The sequence below is a fragment of the Oryzias latipes genome, chromosome 4 (genome assembly GCF_002234675.1).
Source record: "Oryzias latipes chromosome 4, ASM223467v1".
Taxonomy (NCBI): domain Eukaryota; kingdom Metazoa; phylum Chordata; class Actinopteri; order Beloniformes; family Adrianichthyidae; genus Oryzias; species Oryzias latipes.
In genome coordinates, this window is record NC_019862.2 from 28,994,724 (window position 1) to 29,018,586 (window position 23,863).

Sequence of the window (23,863 nt, forward strand, 5' to 3'; positions counted from 1 at the left end):
ACACCCATCTCTCATTTCGACGCATGCTGGAAGCAACTAGTCCCCATCCAGAGTTTTGAATTTAAAACAACGCCGATGGATCCAGGTTTTAAAGGCTTAACATTTTTTTTTCTGCATCAACTGTAACCCTTGTGCTATTCTAGGCACTTTATCGTTGGGAGTTGGGTCATCTAGACCCACTAGACAGTGCTCTGAACCTTTTTTTTTCAATGATTTGTGATCTTCACTGGTGTCCATGGATTAAATGAAATCTTTCCACCTTTATCCACCTTTGTCATGGTAGGGAGAACACGTCAATGTAAGGGTAGGGTCATCTAAGATAGCACAAGGGATAAAACCTTAATCAAAGGGTCTTCAGTTCCTGCACAGAACCACCGACAGCTCATCTTACGGGGCAGTTCCTGTGACCAGACCTCCAGCTGCAGCTTCAATCGAATATTTCCTCTGCAGTGTGGAATGCTGTGCTCTTTTCTACCAGCGAGAGGATGACTTGGCATGCTGGTGCGTAAAGATGTGGAAAAATAATTCACAAAAAGGATCAAGTACTGATGCACTGACTTTTAAAACACTCTGAGGCACTAACTTTGCTCTTGAGTTAATTCCAACTTTCATTCTTAAAATAGGGATTCAGTCGTTTTTAGTGGTGGTCTCCTCGGCGGCTCCCAACAGCGTTCAGCTGAAATAATTAATTACTTTCCTTTTGGAAGTGCTTTCTTTGATCTTGTTTTAAAGCCCAAGTTCCCAAAATGACAAAGAATACCGATCTCAGACGGTCAGCTTCTCCATCATTGGTGCAGAAAGATGGACCTAAAGTTTATATCAGTTTTTGGTGTTCTTTTCATCTTCATGCTTTGATGTTAGCTCAGGAGTTTTCAATAAACTTTATTTAAAAACGATACCATAAAAAAACACTTTAAGATTTAAGTTTGAGGTTTATTTTTTAAAGATTCTTGTTAAAATATTGTTTAAATTATGTTTTTACAGAGCAGAGAATACTACACTCTGCGTTGTAAATGTTTTTTATTTTTTATAAAGTTTGATTGATTCTCCTTTCACCTTCCTCATCCTCTGAAATCTGTTTCAGCCACTGCCATGCGTAAATAATGGTTTGAAGTTTGGTGACCATTGTTCCCAGAACCGCCATTAATCATTCTTCACATGGATTCTAACTTATCAGACAGACTCCTCCTTTCTAAAATGTCACTCTGAGCTCAAACCGGAATCGTGACGTCCAACTCGCTGACTGGTTGCTTCCAGAAGATGGTTGAGGAAAAGTTCTTCCTTAAAGGAAACTTCCATAATCTTGTGTTTACGGTATGTTTCCTCCATAACTTCCAGTTCTGAAGCTAAATCCAGATTCAGTGTTTGAGGTCCGTTTTTACCCTAGATACCGGTAATCCCAGAACCAGTCCGTCCTGGGGGAGGATCCCTCCTTCTTCATGTGGACACCCCTGAGGTTTCTTCGTTTTTTCAGGAATCCGGTTTCTTTAGGAGTTTTTTTCTTACCACGAAGGGGGGTCTAAGGGCAGGGATGTCCAGTTTAGTTTAGTCTGTTTAGTTAATTCAATTTAGTATTTTCTTATTGGATTCTATGCACTCATGATCCTTTTGATTTTATGTTTTACTTTTCAATTACCGTTACAAAGCCCATCAATAAAGTTGAATTGAATTGAATCTGTGAAGGTCAGAGGAAGAGCACACACTCCCTTCAAGTCTTAAAAACGTTGGGGCCGAGAAAACCGATCCAAATATGATGTCTGCACTGCTGGGGGGTCGAAAGCATCAGCTGTAGATTACATTGTACGCTCCAGAGTCCAAAGCACACAAACCCATTTCAACAAGTCCCTGAAAAAACTCATCCATCAGCAAAATCCTGAAGCCTGCCCCCCCCCCCGTGCTTCAAGGCCCCCAGTGATGAGAGAGAAGTGGGGACCAGAGGAAGGAGACAGATGAAAGAGTTTAAGCCCCCATGACTTCATGCAATTATTCTTATCTCCTGAAAGCTAAAGTCTTCACAGACAGTGTCTCCGTGTCAGAGAGCACATGTGCCCCATGAACACGCCTGAACTTCCATGTGGCTCCAGCGGCTGAAGCTCCGTGTGGGCGTCCCCTCCCTGCTTCACTCCCCTCTTAACTCTGGATGGACGACATCTGAGAGTTTCTGATGATGGACGGCCGTTCTCCGCGTTTCCTGCTGACATCTGTCTGTACCGACAGTCTGACTTTCTGGAGTGACAGAGGGGGGAGATCTGAGAGGAGAACAGGTGGGATCTGTTCCTGCGTCTCCTCTCATTCAGAAAGAAGAAACCGCATCAAACAGAATTGGTCTTTTTTTTCCCCTCATGGCTGAAGGAGGACAACACCTTCAACACTTGAAGTTGAACTCACTTCACAAAATTAAAAAAAAGGGGTACAGTCTTGCTGGTTCCAACCTCACAGCTCAAAGTCTGGCCCCTAAAGTGAAGGCTGGAGGTTTGATTCCCACGGGTGGAGACGCACAGAGAGCTGCATCCTTAATGCTATCACACAAACACAGCTATTAAGAAAAACTGCACAAGTCTAGAACCTCCTACTGCATTTACACGTGGCTCAGCAACGCTCGCTCAAGCGGCCACTTCCAATGTAAACGGGCATATATGCACGATTTGGGTACGTATTGTCCCAACGCTGTCCACTTGTCCAGTGTGAACACCATGGGCTAAAAGCACGTTCAGGAACCCACGTTCAGTGCGTCACATGCCTGGTGTGTACGTAGCTTAGGAGAGGCTAAGACCAGAAAAGCCTGGCAGAAGCATTTCCCCCCTCAGAACCTCGGCATCGGCCCGTCTCCAAACCGCTGCAATTAGAGTGGAATTAGAAGAGACAGAGGTCGAACGTTTGCAGCCACATTTTCTGGCAGACAGAAAGCTGGAGCCCGTCCTGGCACTGTGGCGATCGCCACCCATGCTAACGGGACGCCATAACAAGGAAACTCCAATCTGCTCACGCCTCATTGATGTTTCAGTGGACCTCAATTACAGAGCGACTGCGTCCCACTGCTCCTCCAGTCAAAACACGGCCTTTCTTCAGGAAATATTTTCACAGCACCATAATTGCTTCCATCTGCGGCTCCACAGCAGCAACACGGGCTGTGTCATTACGGCTGAGTGAGTTCACAGCGTAACGAGTGGCGAGTGTTTGTCCGTCCTCTCCATGCAGGCACTTGTTGAAAAGTCTGCTCTGTCTTTATCAGCAGAAAGGAAAGCAGAGATTTGAGACGAGCGATGAAAAGAACTAGGGAGAGAAATGAAGCTGGAAGCACGGCCGCATCTCGTCGCCTCTGATAGTTAAACAGAGTTGACTTAAGCTGATGAGCCTGGCTGTGCAAACACAACCTGACTTCATCTGAAATCCTGAAAAACAAATGACGCCGTGGAAAAGCGGAGCAAAAACTATTCTGATGCCCCTCACAGGGTTTGGATAATGCGACGTGAGCGTCTCCTCTGTAGACCTTAGAGTCTGTCTGTGATCTAAATTAAAGAAAGTGAAGGTGTCGACATGGCAGCCCACTTAGTCGCTGCTCACTCCGCAGCGGATCCGCCTGACAGCAAAGGTCATGACACGAAGAGAAATGAATCTACAGATCTGGATCAACAACTGTAGGATCTGACAGAGCATCTGTGGAAGCTTCAACCAAATGATTCGACTTCTCTCTAGTTCCAATACGATCATCATCTGATCTATTTTCTAAGCGTTCTCAGTGGTCTTTTAATGATGAAGATGCCGTTTTTAGCCAATAGCTACAAAGCCTGTGTCGTTTTCCAGGACAGTTTCTCTTTTTAAATGATTTGTTTAAAGATTTTTCAAATAAGGGAAAAGAAAAACTTTCAAAGACAGAATTCAAAAACACAATTACAGACAAAATAATAAACAACAAAAATTAAAAAATTATTTAATTAAATTATTACACAAACAATATACTGTGCTACCAATCGATGTCAAGCATAGAGATTAAACACCTCACACCCACAAATATGTACAAGAATCCACTGGGTCGCTTCTAAAGTCAAGGAAATGACATGGTCTAAAAAAAGAGTAACCACATGTCGGAAAATTTAGTTTCAGAGCCATTGAGAGAAAGTCTGATTTTTTCCAGCTTAATAAAAGAAAGTGAGTCTTTATTCTATTGTGAATGAGTGGGTAAGGATCTTTCCAGTGTATCAGGATAGTCCGCCGGGTCAGCTGTGTCAGAAAAGCTACAACATTCTCTGACCAAAGAGAGCGGGAGTGATTGTCCAGACCAAAGAGAGCTGTCATTGGGGATTGCTGCACTCTGACGTTACAGACAGAGGAGAGAAAGTCAAATACAGCGTTGCAGAAATCAGAAAGATATATATGAGTGTGATTTGCACGGCCTAGATTACATTTTACATAGTTAGGATGAGTACCAGGAAAAACTCTAGCAAGTCTGCTTCTAGACCAATGAACTCTATGAACCACCTTACATTGAATGATACAGGGCCGGGCATGATGAGGTATGAATTCGTCCAAGCACAGATCTCCACTAAACATAATTTATGGAGCTCTTCTGACCAAGCCACTCGTAGATGGTCAGATGTTGCATCAAGAATGGATAATAAAAGGTTGTAAATTTTGGATAGTGTACTCTTCAGAGAGGGGTTGATCCCCATCAAAGGATCAATCACACAGTGGCCATTGGGACACTGGAAGGATCAGGAAAGCAACAACAGATAAAGTTACGAGCCTGCAGATACCTGAAGATACCTGAAGAAGTGAGTGTTTTGTGGATAATAATAAAAATGAAGCTGAAGCTCCCTCTCTGTAAAAGTCTTTTACTGAAACAAGACCATGACTTCTCTACAGGGCAAAAGTCTTATCAGTAACTGATGGAGGAGACAACGGGTTAAAATAGAGTGGTAACATGAGGGATATTTTTGGAATCAGAAGTGCTGTTTGACTTGAGTCCAAATCTTTAATAGGACATAATTTCCGCAGAGCAGCAGGAGTTCATTGGAAATTCTCCTCTAAGTCTTGGGCAGGACAATTGGCTCCTGCCCCCCTGCCTTCTGCTAGCTTACAGCCCCTCACAACCTCAACCTAGCAATATCAGAGCTATCCAGCCGTACAGTTCAGATCCAGATTCCAGATGAGATGAGGAAAACAGAAACGTTCATGGATCTACTTGTCTGACAGTGGATGCATCAGAATGGAGCAAAGCGGAGGGCTTGAGGCCTGTGCATCACAAATACAAGCTTTTTTGTTTTAAATGGCCTTTTTTTCCGTCCTGATTCATAACGATTCAGGGAAAAAATAAAATACCGAAATGTAATTTTTTACCTTAATTTTCTTTATATATGCCCTCCAGCCTCAGATAAATTCCACAAGATCATGTTAAAATAGAACAGAAGAACACCATTTTCATTGGAACTGGTCTTCAACCAGACTGGAATGTGGACACCAGCGTTTCTCCTTCAGTGGCTTCTCAGCACATTTTTTTGTTTAAACTAGGTCATACCAAAGACTCTTTCCTAGATTCTCCTTTTTACCTGCTACCTGTTCAAACACACAGAAGTTCAGACTTGGTCACATGGGGCCGGCTGTGGTACAGCAGTAGGGCAGTCGGCCTCTGATTGGAAGATTGCAGGTTTGATTACCACCTTGCCCTTTTTTTTTTTTTTTCTTTTTTTTGTCCTGTCCAACAGCTGGGCAGACAGATGAGAGCTGAGGGCCTCTTGTGTTGGACATATTTTACTTTAACAAGAGGGGTTATTAATCTTCAGACAAACCAAAGGTATGTCTGAATAAACCCCTTTTGTAATTGAGGCCAAACTTTATTAATTTCAATCATGTTTGAAAATCTTTGGTGTTGGACCGGACGGAAAAGGAAAGAGGGGAAGAAGAGAGAGGGACGTTAGAGAGAGGGGGGGGTAGGAGGGTGATAATAGGAGGGGAAGGGGGATAAGACCATGAAGCAGCATAGAGCAGACAGGTTTACTGGTTGTTTATCATTATGGTAAGGTTCAAATGTAGTACAAAAAGGGCGGGGCCTGTCCACACACACACACTGAAATGTTATAAACACACCTGCTAGCTGCAAAAATGTCCACCTGTCGACATGTACACAAAACAGATAGTGTTCACACACGCATACTTATGCCTTAAAACCAACTAGTGTGAAATATTTCAGTCATTCAATCATGCAAACTGTTAGTGCAAAGGTGAGCTAACACCTGTGCTCAGGTGAGTGTTTATCTTCTTCTAAAATGGATGGTGGAACGTGAAAAGAAGGAGGGAGAGTGCCCAGCCATCCCCACCCCAAGACCCCCACCGCAGCAGCAGCAGCAGCAGCAGCCGGAATCCCCCCAACGCCACACGGGTACCGGCAGGGAACAACCGCCGCCCGGGCGACCAAGCCCGCCACCCAGGCCAGGGCCAGCAGGGCCGCCGCAAGGCCCCCAGAGCCAGAGAGCAGGGAGGCACGGAGGGAAAGAGAGCGCCGCCCCAGCCCAACCAGGAGAGCAGCCCCCCCGCCGCGCCGGGAGAGCCCAACGCAGGGCCCCACCGGAGAAGGACGCCCACAGCCCCAGATGAGCACCCCACCACCACCCAGGAGTTCCGGGCATCCCCCCCGCCCCAACCCCAGGTACGAGCCAGGACCCCCCAAGGGAGACCCGCTCCGCACTCCAGGCAGCCATCCGCCCGGCCCACGGTTGGTCCAGGGAGGAGCAAAGCAGGGGCCCGCCGCCCCCGCCCAGGAGGGGGGAACCCCGGGGAAAAAAGAGGGCCCACAAGGGGTGTTGTAAATATGGCCCGACCAGACTCGGCCACAGTTGGAAATTTGGCGGGGCCCAGCGCTCAGGAGCAAGGACCAGAACCCACCCCCCAGGGAAACGAACACCCCCGGCTCAGATGTAATGTGAACCCCCCCACCGCGCGGAGAGAGCACCGCCGGGCCCAGGAAGCCGGCACCCCGGGGACACGGCCGCCGTTGCAAAGGGGCCCGTACCCCCCACCAGGGAAGAGGTAGGGGACAGATGGTCCTAGGTCCCACCTTCCTTGCAAAATGTGTGTGCGTGTATGTGTGTTTGAGAGGGTGTGTGTGTGCATGTGTGTGTGTTTATGTTGGGATGTATATGTTGAGGGGGGAGGGGTGTGTGTACTAAGGGGGGTGCAGTTAAAATTGGCGGGTAGGGCACTAAGGGGATATCTCCTGATTACTCACAGTGATGTCCCCTCACCCTCCCCACCAAGGGGCCCTAAATGTCTAAGGTGCGATTAAAATTGGCGGGTAGGGTGCTAGGAGGACATCCGCTGCTTGCTGGCAGTGATGTCCAAGCGACCAGCGTTTCTCCTTCAGTGGCTTCTCAGCACATTTTTTTATTTAAACTAGGTCATACCAAAGACTCTTTCCTAGATTCTCCTTTTTACCTGCTACCTGTTCAAACACAGAGAAGTTCAGACTTGGTCACATGGGGCCGGCTGTGGTACAGCAGTAGGGCGGTCGGCCTCTGATTGGAAGATTGCAGGTTTGATTTCCACCTTGCCCTTTCTTTTGCACAAGACACTGAACCCCACCTCTGGTGGACAGTTGGCGCCAGTGTTCGGCAGGGAAGCCTCCATCAGTGTATGAAGGGGTGAACGGGACTGTGTGTTTAAATGTACAGTTAATCAGTACGGCTGCTGCGGGTTTTGGGGTCGTCCGGGTCCGTGGAGGGTCCTAGAGAGGAGCGGCTGCATCCCATGTGAAGCGCAGGTGTGTCTTGCGATTCCCTTGAGGCTTGTTCAGCCTCCTTAAGGGACGTCATGAAAATGGAATGCACCATTGTTGTGCATGTGGTAAGTGTATTGTAAAGTATTTGTGATGATAATGGAAGTTACACGGATGTACGGGTGATGCTGTCGCACGGTGTCCTTATGCCACGCTTTAGTCGTTAGTGAGGTGTGAAAAGCAAGTGCCTGTAGGACGACAGTCTTATTTCTTAATTTCTAACCATCAAGCTGCAGCAAGAAGCATGCACGTATCATGTGAACAGCATTAACGGGCTGTGTGTGCATTAGAGTAAGCAATGTAAAATGTGCATGAAAACTCTATGGGTTCACTGAGCGGGGTACCAGCTTGATATTTTTTGTACCAACTGCAGACCCCCGTATCCACCCGTAAGGACAGTTGGTGCTGAGGATTCACATAAACAGATAAACAAGCCTGGTTGTAAAACATACAAATAGGGAAAACAATCACTAATTTAGAGGAGAGAAACCATCAAAGCAGTTACGCGCTTCACTAATGGACAGCATGTCTCATGTCCTGTTGGACCTGGAAGTAATTTCCACCGATTCTCACAGAACAGCAGCTAAAAGCAGCTGAAGTGTTTTTTTCAATGATAACAGAAAAAAAGGTTGACATGTAAATTTTTTTATAAATAAATAAAAACCTAAAACCTCATTTATTTGTATAAAAAACAATAAAACCAAAGCCAGCAATCATTACAGTTTACAGCAGCAGATCAACTAAAGCTGTTTGATGTTTCCGAATATTTAATATTTTATCACGTGGTGCAGAAATGAAAACACAAAAGTGAATCTTTGAACTATTTACAATGAAAAGTGTTTACGTCTCCGTTTTTCCAACCGTTGCTGAATTTCCAACTAAAAAAACCTGAAACTTCTCCTTCGGCAGATGTCATCAAAACACGACGGACGGGATTTCCAAACTCTCTTTTTATTTAAGGAAAAATCGAGTTTCTGTCCATGTGATCTTGATTCTGAGCCGCAGAAACAGGTCAGAAGCTTCATACCTGCAGCGGTTCTGATCCTCATCAACACAAACTAAAGTGTTCAGTGTGTTTGATGAGACAGACAAACCCTGGAATAAGGAGAGCTCAGCAGCTCGTAAACTGCGCTCGCAGCACCTACACCTCCCTACAGAAATGAATCCATACATTCCCCTGACCTCCTTCACCAAGGTTGTCCCTCCCACAACATTTCATATAAATTAGAGGCTCTGCTTCCAACTTTGATCACGTTCAGAGGAAGAGCGCGGCTCCCGCTGCATGCTAATGTCTGCAGCGAGAGGAGGGAGGGAGGCGGGACAACTGAAGCGGCGCTCCTGCAGTTTGCTGTCATGAAAGCACTTTCATGTTATCGATACTCCCTTATCCGTACAGAGGTTGATGCGTTTTCCATTGGTTTTATGACAAACTGGAAAAGAACGGCATGATCCGAAGCCGTTTGTCTTTATGATCTGTCCACATTAACGCCTCCCGTTTCGAGAAATCAAGAGGTGGTCACGGGTCAAAGGTCAGCGCAGCTAAGCGGGGACACACACTAAAAACCGAAATCATCAAGTGAAGCAAACAGCAGTTGAGGCCTCGGTCCCGTGCTCCCATACGGCGGGGTCGACCCGCACAGTTGCTGCAGGGTTCTGGGTTGTCCCGGCTCATGGAGGGTCGTAGAGAGGGACGGCTGCATCTTAAGCTGCGTTTACCCCAAACGCAATTCTCGCTTCAGGGCCGTCCAATTTCAATGTTAAGGTCCTGTGGCGCATCAAGAGGTCAAAAATCTGAATGTTGAGAGAATATGTCTTATGTCAACCAATCAGAAACTCAGCTTTAGCACATGAGGTGTAGATTACGCGATCAGCATGTAATGTAAGTTCTAAAACCAACATGGAGGAGAATCTGATCATTCTCTTCCTGAACTTTGTAATATATATTTTTTATCATTAAGGCAACAAAAAATAAGTTTTTCTGAAGGTATTCTTATTCTCTCCTCGGCCTAATGCGGGACAGGAAGTGCTTAAACGGTGTCACAGAGAGATGGAAGTACCGCTGAACAGTCAATGCTTCCATGTGCGATGAGACGGCACATCTGTTGGTAGCTCCTCCCACACGTGTCTGGATCGTCCGGCAGCCAATTTGACGCACAAATCCCGCTCAGTGTGAACGCAGCTTTAACGGGAGAGCAGGTGTGTCTCCATGTCTTTCATGACGTCCACCTCCAGGGATGTCATGCAAATGGAACGTACCATAGTTGTGCATCATGAAGTATTCTTATGGCTAATATAAGTTAGACATACTTATGATGTACAAAGGATGCTGTCGTCTGGCGCCCTTACACTCTAGTAAGTAAGGTGTGAGTGCTCACCACATGTGAATGCTGCGCACACGGAAGGGTTCACAGAGAGTCTACCACCTTGATATTTGGTGCGAGTCACCGTGTACAGGTTTGCCTGTTTTTCACCTGCAGACATCCCCTTTTTACCCATAAGGGCCGCTGAGACGAAGGCTTTAGATGGACATTAAAGTAAAGATGAAATCATAAATATTTCCAAACAGGCACACAGTTAAAACTGAATGAAATCGTTACAGAAACCAGGAGCTTTAAACCTTTTAGAGCAGAAATTTATCAGCTTTCCTCTCGAAGAAAACTCTTGTACCACTTTTTTCCACTCCACTGACTTCACATTTCTGGGGCTACTCTCACTTTTTCCATCATAAAAGTTTGTCCTCTTCCTGTGATCTCAGTGCATTCCTTCCTTCTCTTCACTCCTTGATGTGACACCCCCCCTCCCCCCCACCCCCCCGGCTCCTCTCCTCGCAGCATCACCCTTGATATCTATTTCACTGCCATCAGCCAGAGAAGAGATGAAAATCGATTCTCCTTCCAGCTTCTCTCGGGTTAAGGAGAAAGGAGAATCGGTCAGGAAGCTCTCAGTGAGGCCATCCATCTTCCTGGCTTTGAAGTCTGTCGGCTCTCATATCAGCACTGAACTGACGGAGAGACGAGCAGGAGCAGCAGTGTTCAGAGGTGGAGGAGCAAAGGCTTCATGCTGCAGGAACTGACCTCAAAATATTCAAATCCTTCACATACTTTAGGGTGAATCTTCTGCACAGATGATCCACTTTCTGCTGAGTTCTGTTCATCATTTGTTTTTTTGGTCAGAGTTTCCTCAGCTCCAACAGTTTTATGGTTACATTTTGTTCCCCTTTGGTTGCAGATCAGTCGCATGGACCCATGTCTCACCGGTCTTCAGGTTTTCAGCCTCCGATCTTTGAAATTAACCTGAATACATCTGAAGACGTCAGTTATAGCGTCCTTTTAAACATTTTGAAAAGTTAGCACAAGCAGAATCAAGTAAGGGATAAAGCCCGACGAGGTGTTTGTTATGTAAAGGATAATGCCAGATGAAGTGTGTGCTATCAGAAATACGGAAGCCTAAACCATCTGACATGACGCAAAGAACGGTTGCTTCTGTGAAGTCCATTCATTTCTGATAATGGACACATCGAAGGCCATTAACCCGCTTATACTGTGGTCATTTCATAAAGAAATCACTTAAATAAAGCATCAGTTAAGAGAGAGAGTTCACCTCTGAGCTCTTGTTTTTGTCCAGATAATAAAATTAAAGTTTGGTTCTTCAAAAGAGAGCACTTCTCTGGGTCCTTCTTTAGTTGAAAACAGCTGATAGGAGCTTCACATTCACTTGTTCATCAACCCCCAGCTTGGAACCACCAGCCTGCATTTCACCACCGGCTGGTATCTGAAGCAGAGTTTAATTCAGAGCAACAAAACGGGCGTCTGTCACGTCCGAGTACATTTCAGGTTTCAGGGAAAAAAACTGATGGTTTTTTGAAAAATCATCACAACATTTCTAGAGCTTTTGCAGCTGAAAAGTTGCTCATTTCAGAAAGCGCCTCAGTTTCAGTAAAGGGCGGTGAAACTTTTGACGGTTGTCGTTTTGGACGCTGAGTGGTGTGAAATGGACAAGCTCTTCATAAAAGAGAAAGTCAATAACATCAGTCGAGCTGAAGATCTGCTGATGCCAGCAGGAGGAAAAAAGTCTCCAGTCTAAGAGGACGCACCTCCACAGGCACGTATTTTCACGTGAGCTCAGCCCCGTCGTGGTTCATTCTGCGGAAAAACACCAGCACGCTGCCTGTGCACGCTGTCGTTTCATTACTGCCAGACTGAGGAGGTCTCCGGTGGAGTCATTATCTTCATCTCTCACGTGGGTTTTCTGCAGAAATGAAGTTCATTACACCGATGCTGGTAATTGAGAGCTCCAATGTTTGCTTAAAAGAGCTTCCATGGAATCGGGACCTGCAGGAACACGGTCACATTTTCCTGCAATGTTTCCAAAGGAAAACAGGATTTGGCGCAGGGCAAAGCGGCGGTGTGACATCACAGATCCGTGGAATCTGCTGGGAGGCAGAATCCCGGCGTGTTTGCCATCATTTGCATGCTGGGCACAGCCGCACACAGCTCGGGTGGCTGCTAACAACTAGCTTAACTTTGTTCTGCAGACAATGGTGTTCAATTACTGAGAACTTCTACAGCAGCTTGGTGTTCAGAGGGAGATGGAGAGCACCTGCCTGGAGAAGGATTAGAGCTGTCTGCTCTTCTCTTAAAGCCCATGAACTCAGGGAAAGGAGAAGCAGACTTCTGAATGAGCATTCAGAGGTGGAGAATCCTTCAACACACAATGAGAGAACTCCAAAAACACAATTCGGCTCTTTGAACTTCTCTTTCCATGAGAAAAAAAAAGGAAAACCTCCCTGTGGCTTTTCACCAAATGCACAACCGACGTTCCGGCTGGACGTTCATTTCTTCCTCCTCAGAGGTGAACCAGCATATTTATTTTTTTGTTTAATCCTCAGACTCAGCCTCCCTTCTCTGCTGCTCACTTTGAGAAGATGTGAGCGACATTCTTCGCCGTTACACGTGTAGGTAAACACAAACACAGAAAGACGCATCTCTTACCGTCACAGTCGCCCAAGTGGGCCACGTTTCCGTGTTCAACATCTTGCTCGAACGGCAGTCTGTGGAGGAGAAGAGACAGAGTCATTAATCAGAGGACGCTGAGGCACAGCCAGCTGCAGATCCTCTGATAGACCCAGACTATCCCAGCGCTCCAGATAAGGACAACAGAGCGTTCAGACACGTGTGTTCAGAAAGGAACTCTTTAAATCAGTAAAACAGTCCCCTTCAAGGAAGGTTTTTCTAGTTGTAGTGTAAAGATAAGACTCCATTATTAAGCTTATGCAGGAACGAGTCCCTAATATTTCCAGATCAGACTTTTTTACTTTCATATGAAACGTCTTTGGTTGAAATATAAACTCTGCATCTTCAAATATTAACGCAAGTTGAGGAGTTTAAATCAAATGTGCTTCATTTATTCATGTGTAGCTCAAAGACAGAAAACTCTCATTCAGAAACAACGATCGTATGATGAAGATACCAGGAAAGCCTTTACAGAGACTCAAACAAAGCCTTGAAAAGCTGGACGTTAATAATTCCTCTCAAATGATGAAATATTGAATTTCTGCAGCTCATTTCCCATTCGAGACTCCAGGGAGCAAAGAAAACTCAACGGACAATAACATGTGATGAAGCAGGGAAGCCGGGAGGAAATGAGAGCGGCTCGCAGGCCAGGTGCTGCCCAAGAAAAACACAACTGCTTTTGGTTAGCGCTCCGGAATGGCCTCTTACGGCTCAGCCGTGTGTCGGTGTGTGCGAGCGAGGCGTTCAACACAAAATGCTGGAAAAGCTCCAGGTAAAAGACTAAAGGGTGTAAAAGGAAAACTGTTGTTTTTAGAAGACAGATGAACCTTTAAAGAATGTTACCTTAAAGATCCACTATGATGAAAATGGCGTTTTTTGTTGTTTTTTACATGTTCTTGTAGCATTTTTCGGATGATTACGGGCATTTATGGAGAAAATTAGGCTTAAAACTAAAGTATGTCTTCACTCATATCGCTGTGAATCAGGATGAAAAAATAAAGTAAGAAAAAGCCGTATTTGTGACGTAGAAACTACGCTGGGCGGGAATTTGCTCCCTGTGCTGCGCTCTCAGCAATGGGAAGGCGGGGTTTCTCTGCACCAACAGTCCCACCCACATTTCAGAAGTCAATTTCTAATGAACTCCTGCTGCTCTGCAGAGACTATGTCCTAGAAAACGGCACAGGGTCTTAGATTTTGGCTAAAAATGGCATCTTCATAAATAAAGACCACTGAGAACGCTTTGACAACAAATCAAAAGACTCGCAGAGTGGGACTTTTAGGGGAATCTGTTTTATTTGGATTTGGTTTTACGTAAAACGCTCAGATTAGCAGAAGCTTTGCCAAGATTCTCAACTTTTATTTCTCATACCAAACAGGAAGTACCTGCTGGTGCCAAAAAACCAAAATCCCATAAACGTTTCGTTTATAGAGAAATAAACAGCTATTACTCAGTCATTCTATTGGTCAGAATAACCATTCTTGATCTGATACCTTTTTTTTTAGCATCTTGATAATCCTCTTTTTTTTCCAGGATAGTTTTTCTGTAGTTCAAGTTATTCAAGTTCCAAACTGACCAATCAGATGCCTTTATAAATGTAGGTGGAGCCTGCTGGGCCCAAAGTCCAACATTCAAAATGTTTGATTGTTCCAGTAGCCTTCCAACCAGCTCGTTCCTGGTTGGTGAGAGTTGTTGCCATAGAAAAATTCAAGGCTTCTGGCTCCAACATGGCGGCATCCGTATTACAAAAAAAAAAAAAAAGTCAACTGAAAAAACTTTGGTTGGTTGGGGCTGAAAGAAAACCATTTTCTATATATGACATCACACTCAGTCCAGTTCTCTGATACAGTCAATGGTCCCATCCATCCATCCATCCATCCATCCAGTTTCTCAACCTGCTTTGTCCTTTTCAGGGTCAAGTGCTAGATTCTTACCTGGACAGGTCGCCAACCTAGAACACGGTGACACAATTGCACACCCATACACACTCTCAGTTACACCTAGAGACAATTTAGAGTAATTAATCAACCTGGGATTTGAACCAGGGCCTTCTAGCCAACCACTAGCTAACCACTCCACCACCATGCAGCCCAGTTGTGTCCCAGCAAAAAAAAAAAAAATATATATATATATATATATATATTACTCTGGTGGAAGAGACCACACAAAACAAGAAAGGGGAAAAAGCTATTTCCTCGTGTTGTACACTGCAGTACCAGCCCCCTAGAAATAAGTAAAACATTTATGAAATCCGAAAGATTTTCTCTAAATGAGCAAAAAAAAAAAAAAAATCTGCCAATGGGAAAAGAAAACGGGTCTTATTCAAATATGAAACAACGCGCTGCAGACTCTAATGGAACCATGAAGGCCAGACACCCGGAAGTTCACCTGCGTGGTCTGAAGTCAGCTGTGACGGTCACATCACGCTCCACATGAACGTTTGGTCCTTTTATCCAGAGTGACATCAAAGAGAAAGAAAGACAACAACGCTCCAAACCAACAGAGAGGAGGTTTAATGAGCATCCATGCATCATTCAGCTTCAGAGATTTCTATCCGGGACAATCTGGTGACAAATCCATTTAACTTCATGTCAGAACTGTTATTTTGGAAGGTTTCTTCCTTTCATCCGAACTCATCGAGGTCCTCAGATCGGGAGCAATTTTTGCAGTTTCTGCAACAATGAGACATAAAACTGGAATTGTTCTCTTTAGTTTTATTCATTCAGACTTCCCCCTTAAAACACCATCCATGAACAGAAGCTGACATATGCATGAACACACAGCATCAGCAGTTTTCCAACCTCACATGCAGTTTCAGGCTGAGGCTGCAGCCGAAAACCCGGAGCAGGATCTGCTCCACTGGATTGGTCTCAGGAAACCAGTTTTCTGCTTGAAGCTGAAGTAGCTCAACAGAAAAACTGCTCTGACTGAAGAGACTGTGACTGGGGAAAGCTGCTTGGGTCTATGCTGATGATAAAGGCAGAAATGTCAAAGACTGAAGCAGCAAAATGTACTGGATTATAAAGTTTATTATTAATACACAAAGGACAGATCAACCCATAAAGTCCAACTGCCCTTATGGGTGGGTAGAAAACAATTCTACAACACGTAAAGGTGAGTGAGAGGGAAGCATGGGAGACGCAGTACAGATTTTTCATTATTCAACCCTCCAAATGCTGCCGACTGTGATACATGCACGCTTAGTGCTGCAGCCTGACTGTAAGAAATGAAGGAATCGGCCAATCAGAGTGTAGTTTGCGTGGACATCCTACAGGCGTCCTACAGGGACTTATGGATCACACGCACACCCTGTGCGTACTCTCAGGGCCGATTTGTACTTCAAAGCAATTTGTAATCTCTCAGGTTGCATTGGTCACAGGGCGATCAGAGAGGAATTGTCCCAAACGCCGGGAAGAGTGACACCTGCTGGTGAAATTTTACACCCGTAGTGCAATTGCAGGCAAATTGCGTCATTTAACTTAAATTAATTTCAGGGATTAGAGGACGCGATGAGGAAAACTTTGTTGAAGAAGGTAAGTGATACCAAACTTCACACACAGAGACAGAGAGATAGCGAACAACTAGATAGAAAATAGAGCAAGTTACTGAAATTAAAGTTTATATCTCATTTCTTCCAGCACTAGAGAATGCAATTCGCCCCTTTTAAAAAAGACTTTTTGTCTCTGTAATCCCTGCCTCTGTTTGGTGGATGAACACACCACTTCACTTCCTCCTCTGCCTTTCATGTACTTACGCGCTGGCAGATGCGCTGGTAGACGCAGCATGTGTACGATCAAGATGTTCGTGCTAAAAAATAAACGCTGGAGATGATCGCATTGGATGAAAAGTAAAAAACGCCACTCAGACGTTCATCACGGTTATCGTAAAGTCATAGCCCAAACCAGAGTATGAACCAGACCGCATGATGGTGGCTATGATTAATGCGAACGCCGATCACTGTGAAATATAAACTGGCCTTCACCTTCCTAACGACTAGAGCGGGGCGTAAGGTCACCGTGCAACAGCATCACCCGTACGTCATCAGTGCCTTTAGCTTCCATCCTTACAAATACTTCACAACACATTAACCACTCGCACAACAATGGTACGTTCCATTTTGATGACGTACGAACCTCAAGGGAACTGCAAGACACATCTGTGCCACCCTTAAGATGCAGCCGCTCCTCTGTACAACCCTCGACGGACCCGGACAACCCAAAAACTTATAGAACCTGTCCGGGTCACTGGGTCGGTCTGTGACTAAAGCGTTAATCTGATGATGAGGATTCAATTTGTAGCTAAAAAAGCAATAAGTATCATAACGTTTTTTAACAGTTGATGGCATTTCAGAAAAAAATCCGGACAATTTTTTAAACAAATGTTATCTGTATGTAAAAAGTCCGCTTCTGTCTGACTGACTGACAGTCTGATGCTACGTGACCCACCGCCAAGGTCTTCAGTTTGCATCATTGCAAAAGGAGAAAATGTGCTGTAACTCTATACTGAATGGATTTCTGAGCCGACCGCCTGCAGTAAATCCAATCAGGAGGCCTTTAACGGCATAAGCAGACGGCCCCAGGTGGTCTTTGAGGTCCGTGTTCTGCTGGCTCCTCACCTGCGTCGGAAAGCCTAATTCAATGAGGAGACCTTTGATTTCTCTGTGGTGTCAGAGGCGGGGCTAACACACAACAGTCACGCCCACAACGGCGCAGAAAGAAAGAAAGAAACAAATGCAGCGCAGTCCGGTAAGATCAGAACCAGATTTTCCAGATGACTTTAGTCCAGACGAAACCGTGAACTCCCAGAGCAGATTAATATATGATGGGATGTTCCAGCAGGTCTGCTGTCAGAAAAATAATCAGGGCAGGAAGTCTGTTACAGAAGAGACGCTCAATGAGGCGGGGATGCAGCCTGAAGGCAGAGGCGGATACCTGGTTCCAGGTCTAAGGAACGAGCAGGTGCTTCCTCTGGTCCAGCCGCAGTATGGATCCCTGGAGGCGATGCAGTTCCTGGAAGGACAGAACCAAGAGATGGATTCAGAAACACAAGAGGGTTCAGTGTAAAGTCCAACCCATTGGTAAAAGACAAACTGATGTCCAAACAAAAACAGACAGCTACTGTTCAAGTATTTATCAACAAGTCACATTTACAAAGGCTGGAGGATAAAACTTCCTCACGTGTTTCTTCTTTAATCCAGCATCACGCCATAAGGAAAAGCATTTTCTCAACACAGAAGGGTAAAGAATCTGAAGTTTTATGTTGAATGGTGATCAGTTCAGCTGCAACCTTGATCATCTTTTCATAAAATATTGGCTCGCATCAACAGATGCAGATTTCTTAAGCTTGACCGTCCTTGAACGGATTCATAAACTGTGGATTTTTACGAATGTTACAGCTTCACGCAATATGAGGAAAACTCCAATATGGTCTAAAAAACATAACTCACTAAGATTATTCCAGTTTTTGATGTTCAAACCCTCCATTTGCTCATTCTGGATCTAGCACGACTTCAATAAGGTTTATTGAGGTCAGTAAGGTCAGTGGACTGAAGGGTTTTACATATAAGATTTGCTGATAATTGAAAAGAAAGCCAAACAAATCCAGGAAATCACAGAAATTTCTTGAGAAAGGTCTTGAAGCAGCCAAAGCGTGACTGAAAGACCCCGAAATCACTCACACATGGAAAATTAGCCTCATATTTAAACACAAAAACACACAATCTGAACCCTTGGAGGAGAAACAAGCAGTTTCTCAATGTGCTTAGAATTACACGCTTCTATGATTTACAAGGTTCAGTGAACGCAGCGCCACGCCGCGTGTGTCGCCGTGAGTCCGAGGAACCTGGCAGGTCAACGCCACAGGTGTCATGTCTGTATCTCTCATGGATGTGCGTGTGTTTGTGTGTTTAAAAGAGAGTGTTTAAGTGGTTTTTGTTGTATTGTTGTCTATATGTGTTTTTGTAAGTGTGTTTATAAGTTTGTGTGTTTGTATGTTTTATTGTGTGGGTATGTGTTTTCATATGTGCATGTTTGTGTATTTCTGTCTGTGGGTGTGTGGGTGATTTGTATGTGTATCTAGGTGTTTTTGTGTGTGTTTGAATTTTTGTTTGTGTGTTTTTGTTTGGATAAGTGTGTTTTTTGTTTTTTTTATTTGATTTTGTTCTTGTATGAGTGTTTTTATGTTTACGTATGTTTGTGCGTATGTGTGTTTTTACGTGTGCTTATGAGTATGTTTTTGTGTTTTTTTATTTTGTGTGTGTATGTGTGTTTGTTTGTGCGTTTTTGTTTGAATGGAGCCAGCGTTTTGCTTGGTTTGTGTGTGTTTTTGTATTCCTTATCTGTTTGGATTAGCATTTTTTTGTGATTGTGTGTTTTTGTAGGTGTGTATTCTTTTTTTGTGTGTTGTTGATTGTGTGTCTGTGTGACATAACATGTATGACTTATCTTAGAAATAAGTGATCCATTCTTCATCATCAGGGGGTAAAACTGGTCTCAGCAAAAATTATTCAATTTGTCAAACGGACGTTATTTTACAATTGAAAAACTTTCTTGATAAAATCATTTTTATGTGACAGAAAATAAGACAATCTTTGTCCTTTAAGACTCAGCTTTTGCAGCGTTTGTGTGTTTTTGTTGGCATGTGTGTTTCTTCTTTGTCCTCAGAGAATCTTGTAGTAAAATCTTCCGTTTTTGCAGAAACCAATGACATTCCTGCTGAACATCTGTTATTCAGCCTAGTAGAGAAAACCAAACTTCCTGTCATCCATCAGAACTTCATCAGACGCTCCAGATCACAGGAACTGAAAGGGGTTTTGTTCTTTACAGCCCAAAGAGAACGTCGTGGTTCCTGTCAGACGACCCCCCCCCCCCCCCCCCGGCTGGCCGTTTGGGCGGAGGCTTACTTCATGCAGCGGGAGTGGAGCTGGCACCGGGCCACCGGTACTCGGACCACGCAGGACGGGAAGGCGAGGAGCAGCGTGCGGCTGGCCCGATCCAGAGCCAGAGACAACATCTGCCTGGCCTGAGGAGAGTCCACGGCACACCTGCAACCGCACCACAGGGGGAACAACACAAAGATGCATGAGCCAATCAGCAGTGCGAGAACGAACCCCTGACCTCAGCATCACGGCAGGAACGACCCCCCCCCCTCCCCCTCCACACGCACACCTCACGGTTTAACATGTGCAAAACCAGAGAACCTGAAAGAAAGAGCTTCAGACAAACTAAATGGGTCTGGTTTTCCAGACTCAACCCAAACCTGAGCCGTACTTGAAACCAGATCTTTTCTCACAAGGACAGGTATTTGATCCCTTCCTGGTTTGGCTGGTTGGCCTTCTTAAAAAGAAACTGACCGCCTGTCATCCCGATGGTCGGTTCATTTGAACAGAGAGAGAAAAATACTTGAAAGAATTTATATAGATTTTTTGGAGCTTCACATTAGTATCTGAACCCTCTTGCTGGGCAGTTTTAGTACTTTCTGGCCAAACCCTTACGAGCAGACGTTTCAGGTTTCTACACACATCAGGAGGATTTCTGCTCCACTCTTCTTTGCAAATGAATAGAAATCTTTCAGATTTGGTGGCTGTTGCTTAGCAACTCTGAGCTTCAGCTCTCTCCAGAGGTTTTCTATAGCACTGAGGTCCAGAGACTGGCTGGACCGCTCCATGACCTTGATATGATTTTTTTGTCAGCCGTTCCGTGATGGTCTTGTATGTTCTGGGTCATGACCCATCCACCCATTTGAATACCTTCTGGTGGAGGGAAAGAGGTTCAGGATTTGACGGTACATGGCTCCGCCAATCCCCCCCATCCACATGGTGAAGTAGCCCTGTGCAGAAAAACACCCCCAAACCATAATGTTTCCGCCTCCGTGCTTGACAGTGGAGACAGTTTTCTTGGGGTCATCTCCAGCATTTCTCTTCCTCCAAACCCGACGGGTTGAGTTGATGCCAAAGAGCTGCATGTTGGTCTGATCTGACCACAGCACCTTCTCCCAATCTCTCTCTGAATCATGAAGGTGTTCAAACTTCAGGCGGGTCTGCACATCTGCCTTCTTAAGCAGGAAGACTTTGCCAGCTCTGAGTGTGACACAGCCTTTCAGCTTCCTTTTGTCTTGTTCTCAGTCCTTTGTTTATTGTGCAGGTTGGCTGTGGCTCCTGGTGGGCCCCGCCCCTTCACCTGTCTGTACCTGGAGTGGCACACAGCTGCCTAAACTTTAGTTCATTTGTTTTGTGCTATTTAAACTCCCCTCTTTCTGTGCTCTGTGTTGCAGTGTGGGTTTCTGTCTGGTTCTTTTGACACTCTTGGCTTTGCTAAGAGCCTGTGTTTTGTTAGGTTTGGAGTTTTCTTCCCTCTTGGAGTGGTGCCGTTTGTTAAATTAAATTATTCCCCTCACTCCGCTTTGTCTCTGCGTTCTTGTGGCGTGAAGTCTTACCAGCGGTTTTCTTGGTGCCTGTGGTTCCAGCTGCAGTGAGATCAACAACTAGCTCCTGCCGTGTTCTTTTAGGCCGATTTCTCTTTGTTCTCCAAGATCATGGAAACCCCACCAGGTCAGATCTGGTTTGGACCCCGGGTTGATAGTCGTGTTTTACCAACTGTTGTCATGGTAACCCCCATCTTCTTGCTGATGGTTTTGAAGTCCATTCCGGTCTGGTGCAGGTCTACAATCTTTTCCCTTAAACCCACTGAAAGCTCTTTAGTCTTTCCATGTTGGAGAGTTTGGAGTCTGACTGATGGACTGATTCTGTGGACAGGTGTCTTTTCTACAGGTGATCAGTTCAGGTGACAGATTGATGGGGAGAGTCTAGTTGGTCTGTGTGAACCAGAACTCTTAATGGTTACTAGGGGATCAAATACTTCTTTCCCTCAATGAAATGCAAATAAATGGATATCAATTCTTTAAAGTTTAGTTCATTAATTTTCAAATGAACGGACTATCAGGATGACTGACTGTCAATTTATGTTTAACTGGACAAACCTACAAAATCAGCAAAGTACGAAAGACGTATTTTACCCCCGTACCTGCAGGTCTGGGCTACAAGAGATCTACATGGTTTATGGTAAAGCCACTGCAGTGGACCCACAGTCGTTGAGAATAATCTATCATTCTGGGGGGGCTAGGCTGCTAGTCTTTCTTCAAAGCCATCAGCATGAAAGGCGGGAGGGCGGACCGGCTGAGACGTGGAGAGAAAAAAAGGCGCCGACGCCTGGAGCACAGAAAATCAAAGAACTGAACTTCAGTCAGCTGGGAAACAATGAAAGAGAACGCCATCTCTGTTAGTGTTACATTTCATTCACGCCATCTTCTTACTGTAAGCTGCATCTAACAGGTTTACATCTGTGCCGACCTAAACCTGGGCTGTGTTTCAGGACTTCATTTCTGTGCATGTGTGAGGGCGTGGCTGCAGTGAATCTGATTATCCAGATTCCTGCTGTGGTGGTCGGACCGTCATCGGCCTCCTGGTGAGCCCACCATGCACACTGAACTATGCCAAAGCAGCTGGCTCCAGTCATCCTTAAATCATGAAAATGTGCTTCAAGGAATGTGCTCGTGTTCTGCAGGAGAAAGAAAAGGAGTCAGGTCCTTTAAGAAATAAGACTTTGGTTCAATTTCCTGCAGAAAGAAACAGGCATTTATGTGCGCAGGTGCAATTACGGCAGCGCAGAGTATTTAGAAACATCTAGTTTCTTTGTAAAACGCCTCTAATTGGCCTCGGTGAAAGATAATGACTAAATCTGCCTGCATTAGTGATGTGCGCCGTCATCATCCGCCGTGTGCAACCGCGCTCCTCATCAAAAGACGAAAAAATGCAGAACCCAGCTTATAAGACGAGCGCAGTCGGAGTCTGTTACGTAACTGCAGGCATCCGAAGCAGCCTCAGAGGTGCGGGCCTCGTGTAAATGCTAATTAGAAAAGCTGGAGAGGCTTCGCCCTCAAATTCTGCCGCAAAGCAGACACCAAACATGATTCCGGTCCTCGGGAAACGAGTTTTTGGCTAAAGGAGACGAAAACCGTTCCTAAACAGCTTATTTCCTAAAGAATGGAGGAAGTTTCAGTTGAATCATTGATCAAATGATTGCTCACAAAGGAAAAAGAGCTTTGTCTTTTTAAATAACCCTCCCTCTAAGTGAGTCCTGCAGATCATCTTCAGCCTTCGGGTCTCATCTTTTCAACCTGCTGTTTTTCTCTTCTCTGGTTTCTGATGAATCATCCCAAAGATGAGTGTTTATGAAGAAAAAGGAAAGGTTTTCTGCATGACTCAGGACAGGTTTGATTTCCAGAGAAACCTCATTTTTCTTTTTTTCTTCCTGTGAATCATTTTCTTGGCTCCTCACACCTCCAGGTGTCCTTAGATGGAAACCAAAGCTCTTGTTTCTTTCAAGGCATCTTCTTAAGTTCATTTTTTCTGCTTTGAAATAAACATTTTATTCAATTTTCTTAACCTTTGAGAAACACAGAAAGGCTGACATGCTTTATAACTATTTACCAAATAAGCTATGAAGATGCAGGGCACACATGATGGTAAATAATATTTAATAATGAGAGGACTAAAATAGCAGCTCATGTGAATCTATACATCCCACAAAAATGTGAAAAACTGTCAAAGTTGCTCAGAATCTGGTGACTGTAATTAAGCCTGTTTCCCATCATTCCAGGCAGCAGCTCGTGGTCTCACCTGTCGGGGTTAAAGCCTTCCAGCTCTTCCAGGAAGACGTTACTGCTGGTGACCGTGTTGTCCTGGTTCGGCATGATGAGGAACTTCAGGATGGTCCCCCGGTTGGACCCCAGGAAAAGGACGGTGCGGTTCCTGGAGGGGCCCGCCTCTGTATCCACCACGATCTTATTCAGCTGGTACCTGGAACAGACGGACAGAGCGAGGCGTGAGCGAGGCGTGAGCGAGGCGTGAGCGAGGCGTGAGCGAGGCGTGAGCGAGGCGTGAGCGAGGCGGCTTAGCGGCTGTTAGGGTGCTCAAAGGGATTTGATGGAAGGTCTAGCATTAAATGAGTCATTTTTGAGAAAATATCAAGAATTTTCTTCAAGTTTCTAAATGTGTAAAATTTAGGTCACCGATAGGATGAACCAATG

General features: G+C 45.0%; 1 protein-coding gene across 1 annotated transcript in view; it reads right to left on the reverse strand.

The window, feature by feature from the left end:
- The window catches only part of LOC101173050 (semaphorin-6B-like), a 141,381-nt gene that overhangs the window by 15,213 nt on the left and 102,305 nt on the right, over positions 1 to 23,863 (reverse strand). The window contains exons 13-16 of the mRNA XM_023954529.1: positions 23,454 to 23,633; positions 19,680 to 19,820; positions 17,710 to 17,787; positions 12,760 to 12,818 (exon numbers count right to left, since the gene is read on the reverse strand). Coding sequence (XP_023810297.1) covers positions 12,760 to 12,818; positions 17,710 to 17,787; positions 19,680 to 19,820; positions 23,454 to 23,633 — 458 coding nt within the window. The remainder of the gene's footprint in view (positions 1 to 12,759; positions 12,819 to 17,709; positions 17,788 to 19,679; positions 19,821 to 23,453; positions 23,634 to 23,863) is intronic.